This window comes from Nanorana parkeri, unplaced genomic scaffold (assembly GCF_000935625.1).
Source record: "Nanorana parkeri isolate BGI_ZX_2015 unplaced genomic scaffold, ASM93562v1 scaffold192, whole genome shotgun sequence".
Lineage (NCBI taxonomy): Eukaryota > Metazoa > Chordata > Amphibia > Anura > Dicroglossidae > Nanorana > Nanorana parkeri.
Window position 1 is genome coordinate 463,237 of NW_017306460.1, and position 20,701 is coordinate 483,937.

Here is a 20,701-nt window from a genome sequence, read left to right on the forward strand (position 1 = left end):
ATATATATATCAGTATACCTGCATAACTCCAGTGCAGCCATGGCAATACAAAAAACATTAAATCCTTTTACTTCCACATCACAACTCTCTATTTTACAAGCCGCCTGTCTATATAACAGTATATATATAGAAATGGAGATGGGAGGAAATTCACTATTGCCTCATGTGACAAAACAGTGCAAAACTTCTAGGAGGGGCAAACGTTTACAGTTCACTTCCTGTGCAGCTAAAGAATGGTACTATTATTGTACAGATTAATAAAGCCACTAGGAACATATAGAGAGTTCATGTAGTTAGTCTAAGGCTAATAAAGTCACCCTTCCATAGGAGCCCAGGGACCACTTGACGCAGGCAGGTACAAACATCTTCTCAATACGCATTTCAGGGTTCCATGCTTCAATGTTCTACACCTGGTTGTAGACACATACCCCCACCTAATATAATATAATTTATGGTGCCTGAAAAACCTTTGAGAAGCCAAGGCATTGCTGCACAGAAGGTGAGGCATATGACAACTTTCTGGACTTGGAATTTACATAAAAATTTGTGGAGGATCCTAAGGTGTCCTGGAACCCTTTTTTGAGGAGCTAGTTGTATCAGCTAGCATTTGATAATCCCTGGGCTGCTACTCAAAGGTACGTTTATCAGCCTTTGACCAAATAAAGGTCTGTCCGTGATAACATTGTGGACCCAGAAGCCACACTTTATTGTACAATCAAAGAATGGAAAACAAATGGATTTTCTATAACTGTAAATTATACTTTATTGTGACCAGCAAAGCAATTTAGTAAAATCCAGCATCATTAGGGTTAACCAGCACTGAGCTTTCTCAACACCCCCAAGTAATAATAATACTATTAATATTACATGAAAGCAGTTGCATAACCTTTTAAGATGGAAGCAGAAAAGATGGCTCTAGTGTTATTTGAAATGGTAAATTTGTAAATTCCTTTTCCCTGATAATCGTACAAAGATATGAAAGGAGGTCAGTAGAGGCTTCCAGGGAGATAATAAATGTGTTTTATTGCAGATCACTAGCCTTTCTCCTACCATCGGCAAGAAAACAAGTTTCTCCTTCTCAAGTTTTGTGTTATCAACCTGAAGAGAAAGTTCAGAGCAAAGCTAAGCTGCTTACAGAATGCAGGCGTGCACATACCCATACAGGTACTTATGTACTGTGATCAACCATAGAGAAAGCAGCACCAAGACAAGGTTACAATGCATCATGTTACTATATTATATAATTTGACTGTCCAACTGGCAGGCAACGGGACCTTCTTTTGCAGCCGCGTGGACACCACTGTTATAGATGTTACCCAAACATGGAAAGATCAGGCTATGTCCATCTTTAATGTGTCACAAACTCAGACATCTCAAACTAAGCTTATGAATGAACTAATACAAAAGCAGAGGTTGTGGCAGTGAAAGCTACAGAAGAATCAGTAGACTTTAAAATATAGGCACCACAAATTAAATGCAAGTCTTGACTTTTTAGCCCCACTACCTTCCTCCTCCTTATTGGTCAGTGAGGACATCCATTACATCAAACGTCCAATAGACAACATTTTTATTATCAACCACATTACAATATACTGTATATCATATAGGAATATAAATATCTAATAGTAGGCGCAGGACAGTGGCTTAGTAGGTAGCACTTCTGCCTTGTAGCAATGGGGTCATTGTTTACATCCTGGCCAGGGTTTCCTCTGGGTACTCCAGTTTCCACTCACACTCCAAAGCGCCTAACAGCATGGTAGGTTAATAGGCCCTAGAATATGTGTATGCACATATGCAAAAAAATATAGCAGACCCTGGTAACATTTTGTTGAAAGATAATGCAGCCCTGTAATGAATTCCATGCATGGAGCCACAGAAAAGGTTCCAAGGTTAAACATGCATCCAAGAGCGCAATGCAGCCATATTAGTACGGATGGGATACCTAATAGTATAATAATAAAATAGTATAATATTGTGGCATTTATGATTACTATATTATTGTTACAACTTGTGTCTTTTGTAGTTATACTATAATGTACACGCATGTATGTTTTATAAAAAAAGATAATCCTTCTATAAACCTCATACTGTATTGCAATATAATCTTTTAATATATAAGAAAAAACTCATATTGTCATCCTATTTATATGTCCATTCAGAATTTGGCCCATTATTATATATATCTATAGATATGTGATTATAAATCGTCTATGTGTTTTAGATTATGGATATATTTCATACTTTAATTTCAACTAAATATTATTTTTATTTTCACATCAACTGTATATCACTTTTTTATTATTTATAAAATGTTTATATTTGTTTTAGCCCTGGTGAAGTTGGCCGTTTTGAGCCTGCAAAGCACAGCTGCTACCGTTATGAACTGTAATAGACTATTGCATTTAAGAAAGATTCTTTTGACTCCTTCTCAATCTTGTCACGTGGCACTCCTATTTTCCTTTAAAATTCCAATAAAAAAGCTTGACGGGTGAGAGGAGGCGGGGTCATGCTAGCTTTTTACAGAAAAAGTCCAAAATTGCATATTTTTGCCTTCTGTCTCAATTTGACTATCTCAGTTTACTTTAGTTTAACAGATATGGTACTTGCTGATATCATTCCTTTTACATTAGTCTTCTCTTAATGTTTAAGCAGCCAAACTGGCCTCATAAAGTGAAATCAGAGATCCTAAAGTGCCTGTAATTACCTTTGGGCAAGGTCTTTAAAACCCCAGAAGCCCCAAGAACCAGTCTCTGATATTCAAGTCTTCGATTCTCCCAAGCGAGTTGAGAGTGAACCCACCTTTTCTACATCTCCCTACCAGTTCTTTATGTCCTATAGAAAGGGGGAGGAGGAGGTGGACCAACCCGGTTTAGTTGGCCATGATGACCGGTGTAGCATCAAAGTCCAAAAAGCCAAAATATAATACACTCTGCTCTTTAAATTCATAAAATATAGTGTTTTATATAGAATATAGCAGTAGAAGAGTATGTAAAGTCTACTCAGTAAATAAGCATGTATTACAATCCTGTGACAAATTAACACAATTAATGACCATGACCTCCAGTATTGACCATTAAACCCAGCAATATAAACTATTGGTTTGAAGCAAACACCCATGTTATTTCTTGTCTTTTACAGTCCATCAACATTCACTCAGAGTCAGTCAGTATCACCAGTACAAAATTATTAGAATTGTCCTAGGATGACAATGCTGCTTTTCCAAAGATACAGTATGGCAAATGAGCCTCGGGGAGGAGGTGTGTTACTGCCAGGTGAAAATAAAGGGAAACAATCCTGAAAAAAGAAAAGTAATGCAGCCACCACATCTAAGTAAGGACTAGTAAGTTTCAACATATCAAAATGTGTTTCTTGGGTTTGGATATTCTTTACGGCACAAAGGACAACAGATAATTTGCATGGTGTGCAACTATATTTACAGATAAGCTCGCCAAATACTTTTGGATTTTTTGGATTTTCACTACATGTTTGGGCTGAATTTTTACAATCAGCCTACAAGTACGCTGGCTGTAGACTTATGACAGCCGTGGGAAGTTTAACAAGATTAAAGTCTATTCTTATGTAGCAGTCAGCCTATTAGAGTGTACAGCTCATTCTGATTGTATGACCAATTACTTGAGGAGCAATGGGTGTGATAATAGAATGCACTGCATGAAACTGATCAGCAATAAAATATGTGTTTCATTTTATCCTGTTCATTGCAAAGTTTATCAAGTTACACTGTAAACATTCTTATAAAGCCCTGTATATATATATATATACATACACACACACACACATATATATATAATTGCCCTCACAAAATGCCAATTTCATTGTTGAAAGCCTCATGAAACATTCATTTTAAAAGCTGTTTTTCTCTTGGTATTGTGTTATAACAAAAAAAAACAAAAAAATACAACAAATACATGGAAGACTTAGAATGAGACTCCTGTCCAGAAGAACATAACTTTACCATTTTTCTGGAAGCTGCAATTGCAGAGTTATTTATCACTGCCACCTACAGGTGAAAACAAGCACTGCAACAGACACTTTGCATGGTAAGCGCCTATCTTTCCTGATGATCTCATCATATACTTTTACTCTCATTCCACAAAACTAAAAACATATAAATAGGCTGCTATGGTCATTTTCACTACATATTTGGGCTGACTTTTTATAATCAGCCTAAGCTATGACTATATGGGTATCTTTATGCTGGCTATAGACCATATGACAGCTGTGTGAAGGTTAACAAGATTAAAGCATATTCAAACACAGCTAGCAGTCAGTCTATTAGAGTGTACAGCTCATTCTCATTGCATGACCAATTACTTGAGGAACAATGGGTGTGATAATAGAATGCGCTGCATGAAACTGATCAGCAATAAAATACGTGTTTCATTTTATCCTGTTCATTGCAAAGTTTATCAAGTTACACTGTAAACATTCTTATAAAGTTATAAAGTCTCTCTCCATGACCAACCTAAGGGACTAATACAGAAGTAAAAAAAAAAGGTAGGTTTGCCAAGATAGATTTTCTTTTAAACATAAATATTGCTCAAGTTTGTAATGTTTATTTTTCCACATATAATGGGCATTTAAAACCTTATTTTCTCCTAGATCTCATCACGAGCTCTATTAGCTGTTTTTCTCTTCCTTCCCTGGCATGTTCTTGATCTTGTTTTATAACAGTAGACTGCAACACATACAAATACGTGAAACACTCAGGATGAGAACCCTGTCCAGAAGAACATCCTTTTACACTTTGTAAAGAATACCCAATCACTAACAAGGAAAATTAATAAAGTATTTTTGCTTGCACATGATTGGCTGATAGAAGTCACCTCATTCACTAAGCTAAGGAGGGAATCCTTTGCAAAGTGAACAGCCTATTTGTCTAGTAAATCAATGCCACAGTATTTAAAGCCCATTTCCGGCCAAATCAAAAAGCTACCCTTGCAGTGGGGCTACCTCTGCACTGCAAGGGATACGTGCTTGTTTCTGTCTATGGAACTGGAGTAAAGCTGTTTTACTTACCTGGACCCCAAACCCCAGCCGGCAGTGCTGTCCTCTTTTCCCCCTCCGCTCCGACTACAGGTCTATGGAACTTGATTACATCAGCAGTTCTTAGAATGCCAGAGCGTGGGGGAGAAGAGGCTGCGGGGACCAGTCTAGCAGGATAGATGGGTCCGACAGGAGTGGGTATCAGGTAAAAGTGCTTCACTTCAGTCCCCTAGACAAAAACAAGCACTTAACTTTTGCAATGCAGGGGTAGCCCCACTGCAAGGGAATTTTTTTGGGTTTACCCAGAGATGGGCTTTATACCACTGAATCACCGGGACAGGTACACCTAACATGTTCAGAACAAGAGCTCGACCTCCACGGTTCAGTCTAGACAGGTTTGCTTTCATTCCAGTTCAGACTGCAGGTGGCTTGGACCCTTGTATCACAGAGGGGACAGAAGCAGTGCTGCTATCATTTTGAAACAACTAGAAGTATTGAGCATCCACATTACATATATAACAATATACATACTTATTATTATGTAATACTGAGCACTTACTTGTACACATTGCCTCTGGTGGGTCAAAATCCGCCCGATAGTAGCCATTGCGGCAGATACAGATGGGAGAGGCCTCCGCCGTAGAGCGACTGTTCGCAGGACATGGAGCACAAATCCCCAATCCCTGGTTGGCTTTAAACATGCCAGCTGGGCAGGCTGGGGAGAAGCACACAATATAAAACATGTATTAATTTATGTATTCATCTCACTGCTTCAGAGCTGCTAAAATAAAGGAATCATTGCCTTATAACATTTCGACAGACAAGGAGGAAGTCAGCAACTGCACAACTGTATTTGACATTCATCAATAATGGCCATTTCCAGACCAAAAGCCTGAAGGTCAAAAAAAGTCAGACTGTTGTGTCTGAACATGTGTAGGCAGTCAGTCAGCCGGCTTCTTCCATTCAATGACAGTATCAGAATCAAGGCAGGTGCGTCTGACAGACTGAGCTCATGATATGTTTACTTGTGTCCCTATTGATTTCTACTCCGCTGGTTGTGTCAACACTAGAACATGTACAGCAAGTTAACACTACTTAGTAAATAAGCCTTCTAATGCAAATAACATACCTGTACTGTCTGCAACCCCTTAGATGGCTCTTCTCCCCTGTCTTCTCTGTATTTTTCATGTGACAAAAATAAGATATTTTCTTTACAATTTCTAAAATGTCACGGCTAAGGACCCCCTGTATTTCCCTACACCTACACAAAGCCTACCCTTGGCAAATCCCAGCTGGAGTCTGATTGGTGGCTTCGGGGTAATAAAACAGTTAGTAATATGGAATTTTTAATCTATAAGGGCACACATTAAGTTTTATTGCTCAAAGTGGCTAACAAAATACCTTGTGCTGCCTAAAGCATGCAGATTATTACATTAATTTTCATATATTGCGTTAGATGAAAGGAAGGTAGAATTTGATTGGTTGCTATGGGAACAAGAACAGTTCTTTCAGACACTTTGATAATGTGGCTGTATTTAAATTTGGTTCATCAAGTGGCAGAGCTGCCATGGGCAAAGGAGGTGACCCACGACAGACCCCGAGCATAAAAGATACCCAAGCTGGATTCTCCATCTATTCCACTGAGAGTTGAGGAATGGAGACTTCTCTACTCTATTACTAGAGGCCATTTTATTGAGTCTAGGTTGTTAAGTCTTTATATGCTCAGTTAACCCATGACTAGTATTTGAAATATCAACAGCTTCTCATAATCTTTATTACTCAGGCAGCAAGGTCTTTGCTGCTGTGTTCCAAGCTCCACCCACATGCCCCAAGCGTTCTTCCTGTTGGATTTTTTATTTGTGTGCATCAAAGCAGAAGTAAAATAGAAAACAAAATTGCTAGGCGGTAGGGATTTTGTCCTTTTGCAGGACTTACATCATCATCTTCTGCTATTCAATAGCGGAAGTGGATGCCTGAGAACCCGGAAGTGGTGGCAGTGGAGATGATGGCGGCAGTGTACAGAAGTTTCAACACACAGTGTTAGAGAAGGGCAGGTAAGGTAAGGGTGCCATAATATGCAAGTATGCTCTGCACACGTATATATTATGGCAAAAGCCATAACCCACCCAGCACATAGAAATGTACTACCCTTTTAAGGAGAAAACAGCAGGAAGAGAGGCCACCAGAAGAGTAAAACTTGGTAAGGGGGTAAGCAAAGCCAGGAAATCTGTTAAGGACATCTTGTTGCAAGACACCATGAGAGATATAAGAGGCCACTTGTTTATTTAGAGCTCATTCTAATGGGTGTGAATGGCCACACACCAGGAGTAAACAAACTTTGGCCCTCCAGCTGTGATGAAACTTCAAACCCCATCATGCATCTGTCTCTAGAAGACATGCCTGTGGCTTTCAGAATCTTGCAATGCTTAATGGGCTTTGTATTTTCACCACAGTGGTAGGGTCGAAGTTTGGCTACTCCTGCTTTACACCATAAAACTCAGCCAATACTGCTGTGTCCAGGAGTGAGAGTGGCCTGTACAAACCAATGACAATCTGAATTTACCTGCGCATCTGTTTCCATCCGTACAGGGACATATGAGGGGACATAGATGAAGACAATTTGCGTCCAGGGTGGCTCATCCGCCCGGTATGGATGTAACATTTTTGGAATACAGTTACAGAGGAAAACAATGCTGGTACAGAGGCATGCTGTATAAACCTTACATAGCACACTTGTTGCTCACACAAAGGAAGCCATCTTGGCAACCACCCCAGGGTTCATAATAAATATGTGCTTGAAGCTATGGCCAATTGGAAGGTTGTACTCTACTAAGCAGAAGGTCAGGATGCAAAATGCCTGCAACCACTGTGCGTATAAGATTATACATTCCTATGTACTACATACAAGGAACATAGGCATAATGATCATACAGAAGTCTATTTTCTCAGCCTTGACATCATGTTCTTGCCATTTAAACAGCATTTTGTCTTCGACCCTGATGAAAGGCAAAAAAAAGAAAAAAATCCTCCCAGCAGCAGTCACTCTCGACGCTGCAATCAATTTCTCCTCATCATGTGCTAATATCTAGAAAGGAGCGGTGAGTGACAGGTTAAAGGGCTTCAATAAAGATTAGAAAGACCATATCTCCAAAAGGAAATTGCTTGAAAAAGTGGTTATTCCACCAGCTTCTATTAATTTCCTTTCCCTGGTTACCTCAAGGAGACTCATATCCTGACACAGAGGAGATGGCGAGTGCAGCCTCTCTGTCTTATCCCAATCAGAGACACAAAAACACTCAGCACTTAACCCCATCCAGGTAGCTCATATCTCTGCAATCAGCTGAGCTCTCTGTGCAAGGACATTAGGGGGTCACGCTTAGCTACGTCTACCAGAGATGCATTAAACCTAACACTTGCTGCAATCTTCCCTTACAGGCTTTTGCTGCAGCCGGTAGATTTAAAGAAACACCTCCATTAGGTTAAAAGCATAAATAATTCCAGCATAGGAATGTACGTTTCCATAACCATCTCCGCTGCAACCAGTCTTTGCATGGGTAGAATCTTCAGCATCCAACACTACTGGGTGTGTGGGATTCCTTTGTCCTCCTGCTACTCACTGTGGCACCCCATACCAGCTGCTACATTACTAGTGTGTCCCACCAGCTCTGAAGAAACACACACTAGTTGCATAGTAGATGGGGCAAAGACAGCAGGATGAAGATGCAGACATCTGACACACCCAGAAGTTTTAGATTCCTAAGATTTTATTGGTGCTTCTAGCTCTGCGAGTAAGTAAACGAGCGATGACTGGTTGCAATGGAGGCAAGAATGGTAAGAATTATGACTGCCGTTAGCTATGCTATATGTGTTTATACTTCTAAGGGGAAGTATTAGTAAAATATACTCTTCCCAATACTTAGAGCCAGCGTGGAAAACTGTCGCTGTCTGATGGCTCTATAACCAAGAGCTGCACGATCATGTAACCGCTGATCGCTCAACTGAAGGTCTCCTCCCTGCAGGCAGCAGTCACGGCTCCCTGCAGGGATTCCCCCATCCCCTCTCTGTTCCTCTAGTGCTCATTGGAGGGACTGACAGGGGAGGGAGCGGGCAAAGCTGGCTCTGGCTATAGAGAGGTAGAACCAGCTGTCAATCAAGCAGTCAGGTGGATCCCCACAATATTGTTGGGATCATACAGCTGCTGTGTGGCTCTGCACTGTCAGCAGATAGCGGCCAGTAGCCTGCTAAATGCTGACTTTGGGTCACAGAGTACATTAATCAACACTTAACATTTACAGAGTTGGGACACCAGACACCTTTCTTGAGGCCTTTCTATTAAGATCAGTAGAAGGCAAACTAGGCTATATTTGCACTATACACCAAAGACAGGATGTAAAGGAAATATGTGCATGGCTCCACCCACGTCTTGAAATGAGGAATAATCGTCTTGGGAAATGAAATTAAATGAGACATGTATTCTCTTCTAGTCAAATATTGCTAGGCTATTGTATTAGGCTATCTCTTCTATGTCATTAATCTTAATGTATTGTTTAAGGCTATTTTCTCTTCTGGTCTTGTGTTCTTAGGCTAATTGCTATTCTGGTTCAGTGTTCTTAGGCTATAGTTTTATGCTAAATTCTCTTCTGGTCCAGTGTTCCTAGACTATTGTTTTAGGATAATTTCTCTTCAGGTTATATGTTCCTAGGATACTAGGATTCCTAGGATAAGAGACAATTTAAATATTAGAAAATGACATAGTTACATAGTATTTGAGGTTGAAAAAAAGACACAGGTCCATCAAGTTCAACCTTTGTGTGTCTGTGTGTGAGTTGTGCGTGTGTGTGTGTATAAGAGACCCTGTGTGGTCTAGTATTTAAGAGTACCTGTACCCCTATATGTTACGGTCTCTTAGGACTGTATCTAATTGGTTTTTACACTTCACATATATTAAAAACATTTGCAAAGGTATTATTCATGACTTTTTCACAAATACTGAAATATTCGTACAGCAACATTCTCAATACCAAACCCCCTAGGGTCTTTATTGCTTCATCTCATGACTTAACAGCAGAATTGAGAAGTGCACAGGCTGCAGAGGAGTGAGCAAGCAGCCCTTATCTAACATACAACTCTTTTTTTTTAAAAAAAAACATTAAAATAATAAGATTAAAAAAAGAAAACTAAAGAAATATAAAAAAAAAAAAAGTTTCATTCATTCATTTAATGCAGTACAATGATATTTTTGCAAAACTAAACTGGCTGTATTCCCTATAGTGGCAGAGAGCTCAGAGAATGCTTGTTTTTAGATTTCACATGACATTTGTAAAGATAATTGTATAAAAACACCACACTGATAATAGAAAAAGAAAACAGCTGAAGTGAAAGAAAATAAATAATAAATAGGAGCAGAATAAAGAGTCTAATTAGCTGTACGTAGACTCATATTTACACTGAATGCTACTTCATTATGGATGCGAGGCTGTAACTTGATAAAGCAATGGTCCTGCCGTACACTCACACAAACACGCTCACAATTAGGGGCCATCAACTCATAATCGCTATAATAGAGATGACTGTAGAAATGAGTGAATGGCAAATAAAAGGTGATTAGTGGAAAGGGGGATTGTGAATGGAGATGGTGAAGGAATTAGAAAAGCTATTAACGAGGTGATGAAAAATGTTTAAGTATGTCACAGTGAGTGACCAAGAACTAAAAACATGAAACTTTTTACATTGGAAATAGATTATAAACTCTTTAACACAAGGAACTTCTTATGTGCTATTAATTGTATAAGGGGATTTATATGTGGTGTAAAAGTAACGGGCAATATTCTATTGAGCTATTGTGTAATTAAACGTTTTCCAGGCAGCTGACTATGGCTGAATAATAACTGTAAAACAATTCCTGTGGATCTTAAAGCATAACTACTAAACCCTCCCAATAAAACCTATGTATCTTCAGGGTATTATCCAATAAAAAAAATTCTGCTGTCTCTTTTTTTAAATTAAAGCCCAGCTTTGGTTAAAAATGTATCCCCAATACTTCCCACACCCCCATACCCATTTACACATTTAAAAAAAAAAACCTAAACCTCTTAAATACTTACCAAAGTCTGCTGTCACATGATCATCCAAAACGCCCTTTCTGGAGGTGGAGACGGGTGATCCATTGCAGTCCTGTCATGCCAATTTTCTTGTTGCCACCCCTCGTTGTGCCTGGTAGAACTCTTTACGATCCTGTGAGGACCCAAACAATGGACATCTTTGTCAGCCAATGGGAAGGTCTACTTCATTAGAGACTGACATGGGCACTAGAAAAAGGCCCCTTCCACACTGCTATTCAAAAGAAAAAAGGCTCAGGGCCTGGCGTGTCAGATTGGGCTGGGGCCTGGCATGTCAGATTAGGCAGATGGAGTGTAATGGGTTCGTTATTTCCCCGACTAGAGCTGAACTTTACATTTGTCCAGAAACTCACAATTTGTCCAAGACTACTTTAATTTTGTCCAGAAACTCACATTTTGATCCTTTGAAATTGACAGTGCCATGCTGTTCTTCCAGTTTGGTCTTAGCTGCATGTTCAATAGTGGTGGTATAAGGAGCAGGTACAGGATTACAGGTTCCTTGCTTTGTCGCTATCTGTCAAAGGGTGAGTGGGTGGTGCAGAGGGATAAAGCCTGTCCTTTGCACTCCTCACAACCAAGCTAAACATGCTGATTTTCTGTCCGTTGACACGTCATCTTGTAGTACACACATGATCATGCACTTAAAGGGTGTCAATGCTGCTCTTGTTTAGAAAGCAGCACAGGTAGGGTTGCCACGCTTCTAGTTACAGTCTTTACTGCACGAAGTTGCAGTAGAGACTGTAAATAGTAGGTCCAACAGTTTGAAAGCAATACAGTTGTTTTGAAAAAAAAGCAAAAATGTTACATGCAATGGAGTCAGTGCAAGATAAGGAAACTTTTCCAGTGACAACTTTATTAGAGTTGATTTCCTTCACTTTGGAGAGATTTCCATTCACTTCCTGTTGTGTCTACAGAACTAAACAGTAGTATTTATATTATTAGAAATATCACAAATGGGACACAGTTGGCAAAAAGAAAAAAAATCTAATAGGGGGTTTAAAGCAGATCTACATCCTTCCATCCTTTACGACCAGGGAAGGTGCCATCTTAGCCTGTATTTGGATTGCAGTTCCCATTTGGCTGCACATGTGACCAGCTATGACGCCATTTGAAGTCTTGAACATTCGGATGAGAGCTGAAATAAGCACACTGATAATCTTGACATTGGAATGCCTTGAAAGCAACTTTTTGGGAAGACAATAAATTGGTGTGCAAAGTTCTTTGACCATTAACTAAAATAGAAAAATGTTTTGGATTTGGATACACTGTAAGAGAAAATGTGCTTGCCAGTGTGTCCATGACAGAGGCATTTACCATATTTTATCATTTTATTGCTACAGAAATACATCATTAATGTGTCTATGTCCTACCTGACTAACGTCCAGCATCATATCTACAGCCTGAAAATGCAGAACTACAATGTATAGAGTTTATAATCAGATGGGCTGTAGTAGTAAAAGTTCAGAAATGGCTTTAAAGAGACCCTGCCACCAACTAAAAAAAAAAAAAATGCATAGCAACTTAGAAAAATGCTGCTAAAAGCAGATTTTTTTTCCTTTCCATAAAATTATTTTTTTATTCACTTGAAAAGTCCCTTTGAACTTGTTAAAAAATTACTAGTCAATTTCCTAACGCAGCCGCCTCCTTGCACCGAATAACCCTCTCCTTTACTGGGATTGTCTAATTACTCTCTGTGCTGATCCAGCTACTACTCCACAACCCCCCCCCCCTCTTACCTCCCTATATAACTTTGTAACTGGTGGGAGAGAAAAGAAGGGCGATACTATAAAGTGTCCTTTGAGTGACAGCTCTTGAGTCTGTCTGGGGCTGTTGACATCACTTCAAAGATGGCAGCACCCAACAGCAGTCTCAGGGCTTTTAGATGTCTACACAAGGGGGGCTTTTCCAGGTGCATAAAATATGTAAAATCCACATATAATCTTATGGATGGATTTTTGTTAAAATGAATGGTCTTGTGACAGGGTCTCTTTATATCATTATATATTTGCGTGTAAACTGGGAAGTAACCACAGGTGTTGCAAAGAGTGCAAACATATTAATATTCAAACCTCATCTTGCTGTGTATACAAATCTATTTACTTAACACGTAAATGCGATCAATATCCTTTCCACAGATTACCAAGTGACTGCAACCACATAGAAAAAGTGCTGTCAGCCAAAGAACAAACAGCTTCCCATCCAATTCTCCAACAACACAACTGCGGTTTTCACTCACTGCAAGCATTCTTGTACAATCTATAAAGCAGCTTTGACATTGCATACTTGGAACATTTGTTTCTACATTATTTCATTGTTATTCTGTGTAGGTAATCATGATTCAATAATCCAACCCTTTCCAACTAACTACCAACACTCAATGCATATGAAATATTAACTGCTTTGTACGTGCTTGGCCCATATAAAAGACACAAAGCAAAACCTCATTGTATTAACAATAGGTGTCATCCATAGTACTGGAATTTGAAAAACATTTGAAAACACGTGATGATTCTATCTGCAATTCAATATATCTCAATTGAAACTGTCTTCACGGAATATTTATTTGCTTTTGCACCAGCTAGCCACATCTATCTATCTATCTATCTATCTATCTATCTATCTATCTATCTATCTATCTATCTATCGAGAAAGGTAGCAGAGGTGGTAATCCCAGAGACTTGGCAGAACAGGGCCCTAGGCATGTAAACACATTTGCCCACCCTTCATGCCTTGGGTTGACAAACTGCCCAATTTGAACTGCCAGCTTTGACCAGTTGCCTCATCCCCCCCGGTTCATTGCAGAAGCATGAAGGTTTTAGCTGGCCCCCATGGATGTCCAGTTCCTATGTAGGCTGCTTTGTTGATGATCTGGCTCTGGGTAAGCCTGATCTCTGACTTTAAATAGACGTGTGTTTCAACACTAAGAAAGCTACACTGGCAAGTGCCCTAATCTTTTACTCTGTGGACTGTCCAGAAAACGTGAAAGTGACAAGAGTCGGGACAAACTATAACCCTTCCCATTGTCACTTTTGCTGGACAGCTTGGTCTGCCTGTATACGTAGAGAAAAAAAATAAAGAAATATAAAAGGAATATGTAAGAATTCAGATACTGACCCCATCATTACCTGTACTAACTGCATACGGTTACCAGAATATAACATTTTTTTTGACATAGTGGTCCTTTAAAGCCCAGCTCCAGGGAAATTAAGTTTTTCCTTCCAGTGGGGCTTTCCCTGCACTGCAAGGGTTAACTGTTCATTTATGCCTTGGGGGCAGAAAAATGCTTTTTTTTTTTTTACTTACCTGATCCCCGCTCCTGTTGGCTCCATCCAGGCTGCTAGACCGATCTCTGCAGCCTCTTTTCCGCTTCAGACCACTGGCATCATGAAGTACAATGTAGTCTCCACAGCCCTGCATTGTAAGTGAGCACACCAAGGGACAGTTCACAGCCGGACAGCCAGGTGAGCAGAGATCAGGTAAGTAAAACAGCTTTTCCTCTCCCAAGGCATGAGCAAGCAGTTAACCAGCTCCACTGCAAGGGAAAACTTTTCTTTTCCCTGGAGTTGGGCTTTAAGTGACAACTAAAATATAAAAGAATATAAAATAAGAATATCTAAGATTTTATATTTGGACCCATTATTGCTTGTACTAACCACATCAGAGTATAACATTTTTTGAGATAGTGGTCCTTCAAGTGACATATAAGAAGGAACATCGTGGCATCTTCAATATACGTAATAAGGACAATGTTCTCTTGGTAGATCTTGATGTGTGATGGGGCATACTGATGTGGTTTAAGCAGAAGGGAGAATAAGAATATCTTGCTCTGGGATCCAGGAACAATGTAAAATATGCATTGTACACATTAGTATATGCTACTCATATGCCGGCTTAAAAGACCTTCAACAGCGCAATGTGCAGAGTCAAGTGATTTCTGTAAACTCCCAAGCACACTTTTATATGCCAGTGTGATACCTGCATGCCCTTTATCTACTTAGTTCTCCAACAGCTCCTGTAACTCTATCAAACCCCAACAACACCCCACAGATCACTCTAACACACATGACTGAATAATGCTGTGAAAACACTTTTCTTGAAATAGGCATCAATGTCCCTGACACTGCTCTTCTATAGTCGGGAGACCTCATAGAATGTACACAGTCAGTGCAAGTAATCAATGAGATGATGAAGCACGTCGTCTTCACTGACATCTCGTTTCTGCCAAGTAATTCAAGTGTTGATTTCTTGACAATCTGCAGAGCTCTTCCCCTGTGACGATAACCTCTCCAGATCTTTTCTTATTGATCAAACCACATAGATGAAACGCTACGCCTCGCCTCATACACCCACCATTGGGAGAGAGAAGAACATCCAGACAACTTGCAGTTTGAAAGCAGCATTCTATGATGGGGAGAATGTATTGACTGCAAAACCTGTTACAGTAAAGACTAAGCCGCTTGCAAATACCACCGTGATAATATAACTTTATAACTCTAAGCCTGTAAAGATTTTTATATTATTGTTTTCAATTTCATCTAATCAGAGATGCGCAAAATATTTTACTGGTACATCTGTGGAAGTGTTAAAGAACTCTGCTCAGCGCCAATTGTACCTAAACTGGACACATAATATAATTCTAGTTTAATGATGGAAAATGGGAAAAACATTACCAGTTTATGTGACCCCATACCTCCGATAGTGGCCTGTTTTTTGCTACTCAGCTTGTTATAGCTTTTAGCATGGTTGTCCCAAAATACCCTGCATCCATAATGCAATCAGAACTCTACCTGATTTACTCTGTGGAAGCTGTGCTGTTTAGCAGCAGGATGCTGTGGAGGGGTGAGCATAGACACCATATTTTTCAGGGTTTTCAGAGATTTCAGCTACCATTTGTAAGGACAGGATTATATTGACTTAGCTCAATAGTCAAAGGTCCAGATCTCATAAAGTCTTTAAAGTCCTGCGATTTCACCTGAGCTAAGTTTGGGGTTGTGGCTTCAATTTTTACCAGATCAGCACAGAATCCATATGTTCTTCCCATTCTTGTACAGATTTCCTTTAGATGTTTCACTTATCTTCTACCACCACTACTAGGTTAACGGAAAAAGTATGCTGCTGCAAACAGACTTTCAGTGCTGGCTGCACTGTGATTAGGAGCCATGTAAATTTGTGAGCTCTGCATTGGAAAATAGGTTGTTTACATATACAAATCAATAAAATAAATAATAGCATTGTCCCTATTAGTCTGCTCAAAGATTTTAGAGAAAGGCGGCTGAGCTTAGAAATTAATTCTACTGAGGTTGAGGCCCCTGTTCACACCTGAGTGTTTTATTGCAAGCAGAAAAACACCTGTTGCTGGAAAAAGTACATGAGCTACTCTTTGGCATATTACAGCTCTTTTTGTTCCAATAGACTTCAATTGGAAACTTCCTGCGGCAAAACGTGCAACAAAATGCTCGAAACTCGTGTTTCCCATTAAAGTCTATGGGACCAAAAAGCACTGTTATCTGCAACAAAGCAGCTCATGTACTTTTTCCAGCGACAGAGGTTTTTCTGCTTGCGACAAAACGCTCAGGTGTGAACAGGGGCCATAGAAATTAATGGAATTTCTTGTCTTAACCATTTTGTCACGCTTACCTTTGATCGACAAAACACCTACGTGTGAACAGCTAAAGTAGACGAAGGTGACTTTTTATTACATTTCAAAGAAGGTAAATTGGGTAATTGAGTTTCACTGAGGGTAGAGAAAAGTCTATATACCTTTAATGTCTACGTATTTATGATTTTTTAAAATATATGTGTAGAAGCAGACTCCTGCTCTAAATGGCAGCAGCCTACAGATAAAGATAGTAATACTGAAGGTTACAGGACTGTCTGTATCCAGTTCTGTTTGCTCAGTGGGAATGCAAGTTATTCTATGGTGTTATTATAGAATTATGTTAATGCCATCGCTGAGCCTGGTAGAGTCTCAGCTAATGCACAGGGAAGGCGCTTGCCTACAAAATGGGAAAAGCCACTAGCTTGTTGACTGGGAACACGGCCAATTAGTGGCTCTGGAAAACACCCAACTGGGAAAGGATTCAAAGCACTGATGAAGGAGCCGCTCTTTCCAGGAAACTGAAGATGCACCCAACTGTGGCGTGAAGGTAAAAAAAAAGTGCTTGATGTGCTTGAATCGACAGAGCAAGCCTAACTCCTAATCATGTGTAAAATCACTGTGGTGCATAAATATTATATCTCAATCCCCAGGTGTCATGTAAACCATTGAATGCAGGCCACAGACTGTTTTAAAGAATTACATTTCATTGGTTTACTATATTCCCATCTGTCACTCAGCCCTAAATTGAAAGACGTTGGATAGTGGACAGAATTTTAGTACAGTTCATGTTACTGTAAGTTGTGACTTTTGAAGGCTGAAACATTGTACATTGTTAGCGAACACGTCTTCTATGAGAGCACCTGTTTCCGATAATTACTCATGTTGTTGCAAAAAAAGTAATCTCATAAAGAAATGAGCGTATACCTGTTTCCAATCCAATGTTACTGAAAGAAAGTGATCTTGTGAAGGAAAGTGAGAGTACCTGTTTTCTATCATAGATATCATGTTACTGAAAGAGAGTGATTGTGTGAAGAAAAGTGAGATTACCTGTTTTCTATCCTAGTTATCCAAGTTACTGCAAGAAAGTGATCTCATGAAGGTAAGTTAGAGTACCTGTTTCCTATCATAGTTACCCATGTTACTGTAAGAAAGTGCTCTCATAAAGGAAATTGAGAGTACCTGTTTGCTATCATAGTTACCCATGTTACTGTAAGAAAGTGCTCTCATAAAGGAAATTGAGAGTACCTGTTTGCTATCATAGTTACCCATGTTACTGTAAGAAAGTGCTCTCATAAAGGAAATTGAGAGTACCTGTTTGCTATCATAGTTACTGTAAGAAAGTGATCTAAAAAAGGAATATGAAATTGAGTGACCATACATACTATTTGCTTTTGCATTCATTTATTGTTTACTCAGTTCAGGTTCTAAACAGGAAGACTGTCTTGTCGGCTTGGAAGCATGGCCATTTACTTGGAAATCAAGACAGACCACTGTTGATTAATAAAAAAATGGATGGAAAAAAGTCTGCATGTAATCCATACCGACCAATCAGCTTCCAACAGTGCTTTCTATAGTGTAGATTAAAAAATGGAAAATAAAACAGTTGGTTGCTACTGACTGATAAGACACATTTCTTTCAATGCATAGTCCCCCTTTTGGGAAAGAAATTACAAATGCACACACACAAATGAAAGAAAAAAACATGCATTTATTATTATTTTTTTTTTGCCTGCAAAGCATTGCAACCGCAATCAGTGGATTGAATTTGCAAAGCTCAGGCTCCCGCACACTGTTCTTCCAGACCGAAGTCTGTACGGAGGTATGGACCTTCAGTTGTGGGGCTAGAGGAAGCAATCAGTGGACTGCAAGCGTGACATCACCACTTGTACTCCATTGAGAACTATGAGTCCCTGTGCCATGGTAGTCTCAAACTCACAGATCCCTGTAAATAGCTATGTGAATGAATAGCAGAGCTTAAAGAAGAACTTCAGGGAAAAATATTAATAACCCAGTAACGCAGTGGGGCTGCCTCAGCACTGCAAGGGTTAATTGCTTGTTTGTGTCTAGGTTCAAAAAGAACAGTTACACTCACCCGATCCTCAGAGCTGGCCAACACAGAACTTCCTCCAGCCTATCTTTATTCCTGTAATAAAGACCGGTCACTGCTGCTCTCTCCTTGTGCAGGGTGACAGGTCTTGTCTCCGCCCTTCCTGTAGTTTTCTGCAGGCAGTCTGTAATGGGTGGAGCCTTCTGGTCCCTCCCACAGCTCCGTTCTCTGCACAGGCTATGTGCAGCACACTGATGATGTTTCTGGTACTTTTACAAGTTAATAGTATATATGCCTCTGAGCGCAAAGATTGCCATCAACACAATTCACCTGCTGCTTTGGTGATCATGCTTTACACTATCTCGAGGGGCTGCTCATTCGAAAGGCTCTGGGGTTGCATCAATTGCATGAAAAACAGAACAGACAGAGCGCCGCCTCCATGTGTAAAATAATTTAATAAAATAAATTAAATTAAATTAAAATAATTTAATTTAATAAACCATTAAAAATGAGAGTATATGTACTCACAAACACAAGTTGTATTGCATTCATCAAACGCCAGGATGCCAACACATTAGGTTTCTGAGGAAGGGGTGTGCCCCTGAAACACATCAATCTAGCATACTGTGGCTGGTGGAGGGTGAAGTGACCGGAGGCAGTTCTCGATTCAAGTCAGGGTGTTGATCTCCTAATGTGTTGGCGTCCTGGCGTTTGATGAATGTCCCCATAAAGAGGACCATGTGAGGGGTCTGGGCAGCCGGGGGGGGGGCTCTTACATGGGTATTAACTGTACCAGGGCAGCATGGCAGAGGTGACAGGGGAGGGGGTGGAGGAGGCCGCCGGACCCCAGCAGCAGGTAAGAAGTTGGGAGGAGGTACAGGAAAGGGACCCCGACGACCAGACCAGCCCACCATAGAGAGTCTCAGGTGGGCTCTGCAGGATCTATGGTGTGCTCTGCAGGGTCTCAGGTAAGTCCAGCACGCTACTGCAACATTAGAGACCGCTGGGTGGGTCCAGTGTGATCCGCACCCACGCCCCCCCGTCTTGGGAGTGGGGCCCAAGATAAAATCTTGCACCAGGGCCCTTTGGTTATTAGGTCCGCCACTGGTGTGATGGTAAAGCTCAAAGTTAATGTGTGTGTTTAACTTTAAGCTTGAATGACACTTGTGCAAGCTTTTGATGCTTGTACAGTAAACCCAAATGTCATCCAGATCATCTGACACCATTGCGGTATATTTATGCTTTTTTTACCATTTATTTTTTTTATTTCACTTTTTTTTTAGCATGGGTGGGCCTAGATTTGGTAATTAGAGACCTTATCCACACCCCACATGCAGCTGTGCAGCGACAGATCGCTCCTATCAGGGAGACGCTGGACAGAGCTGTAACATTCTGCCACTAGTGACACCACATCTCTTCCAATGTAAATACAATTTGGAAGCATTGTGTTTACAGCATTCCGCTACATGCTCTCCTATGGAGTGCTGTGTAGCAAGATCAGAAGCCCAGGAGCTGATTGTTTCAACTTCTGGACTTGGCGCTGAAGCTATCCCTGGAACTCTAGCTTTCACTGACAGCCAGTGGTTCCAGTACTAGAGCCAGTGGGGGACCTCAGAAGCCACTGAGAACTGCTTTCAAATGGCACTGGGGAAAAATTGCTTATATTCCTGAGCTGTTTTAAAATGCTGCACAAGTGGTTATAAGGTCAAACTGTCCAGCAGAAGTTTCAGTTATAGGGATTGGAACAAACCATTTAACCATACCTCCCAGCCTTTAGGTCTCGTTCACACCTAGGCGTATTGCATATGCGCGTCTGTCGCGCTTTTTTTACCGCGCTTCGCGGTAAAAAAAAGTCGTGCAACAAAAGCGCGTTTCCGAAGGCTACTTGGCTGTATCCCAAGGGAAACGCGCAACAAAACGGCCCACAGTAGT

At 40.2% G+C, this 20,701-nt stretch overlaps 1 protein-coding gene across 1 annotated transcript in view; it reads right to left on the bottom strand.

Annotated features, from left to right (window-relative positions):
* Positions 1-20,701, bottom strand: part of EPHB1 (EPH receptor B1) — a 259,254-nt gene that overhangs the window by 60,331 nt on the left and 178,222 nt on the right. The window contains exon 4 of the mRNA XM_018555329.1: positions 5,564-5,719. Coding sequence (XP_018410831.1) covers positions 5,564-5,719 — 156 coding nt within the window. The remainder of the gene's footprint in view (positions 1-5,563; positions 5,720-20,701) is intronic.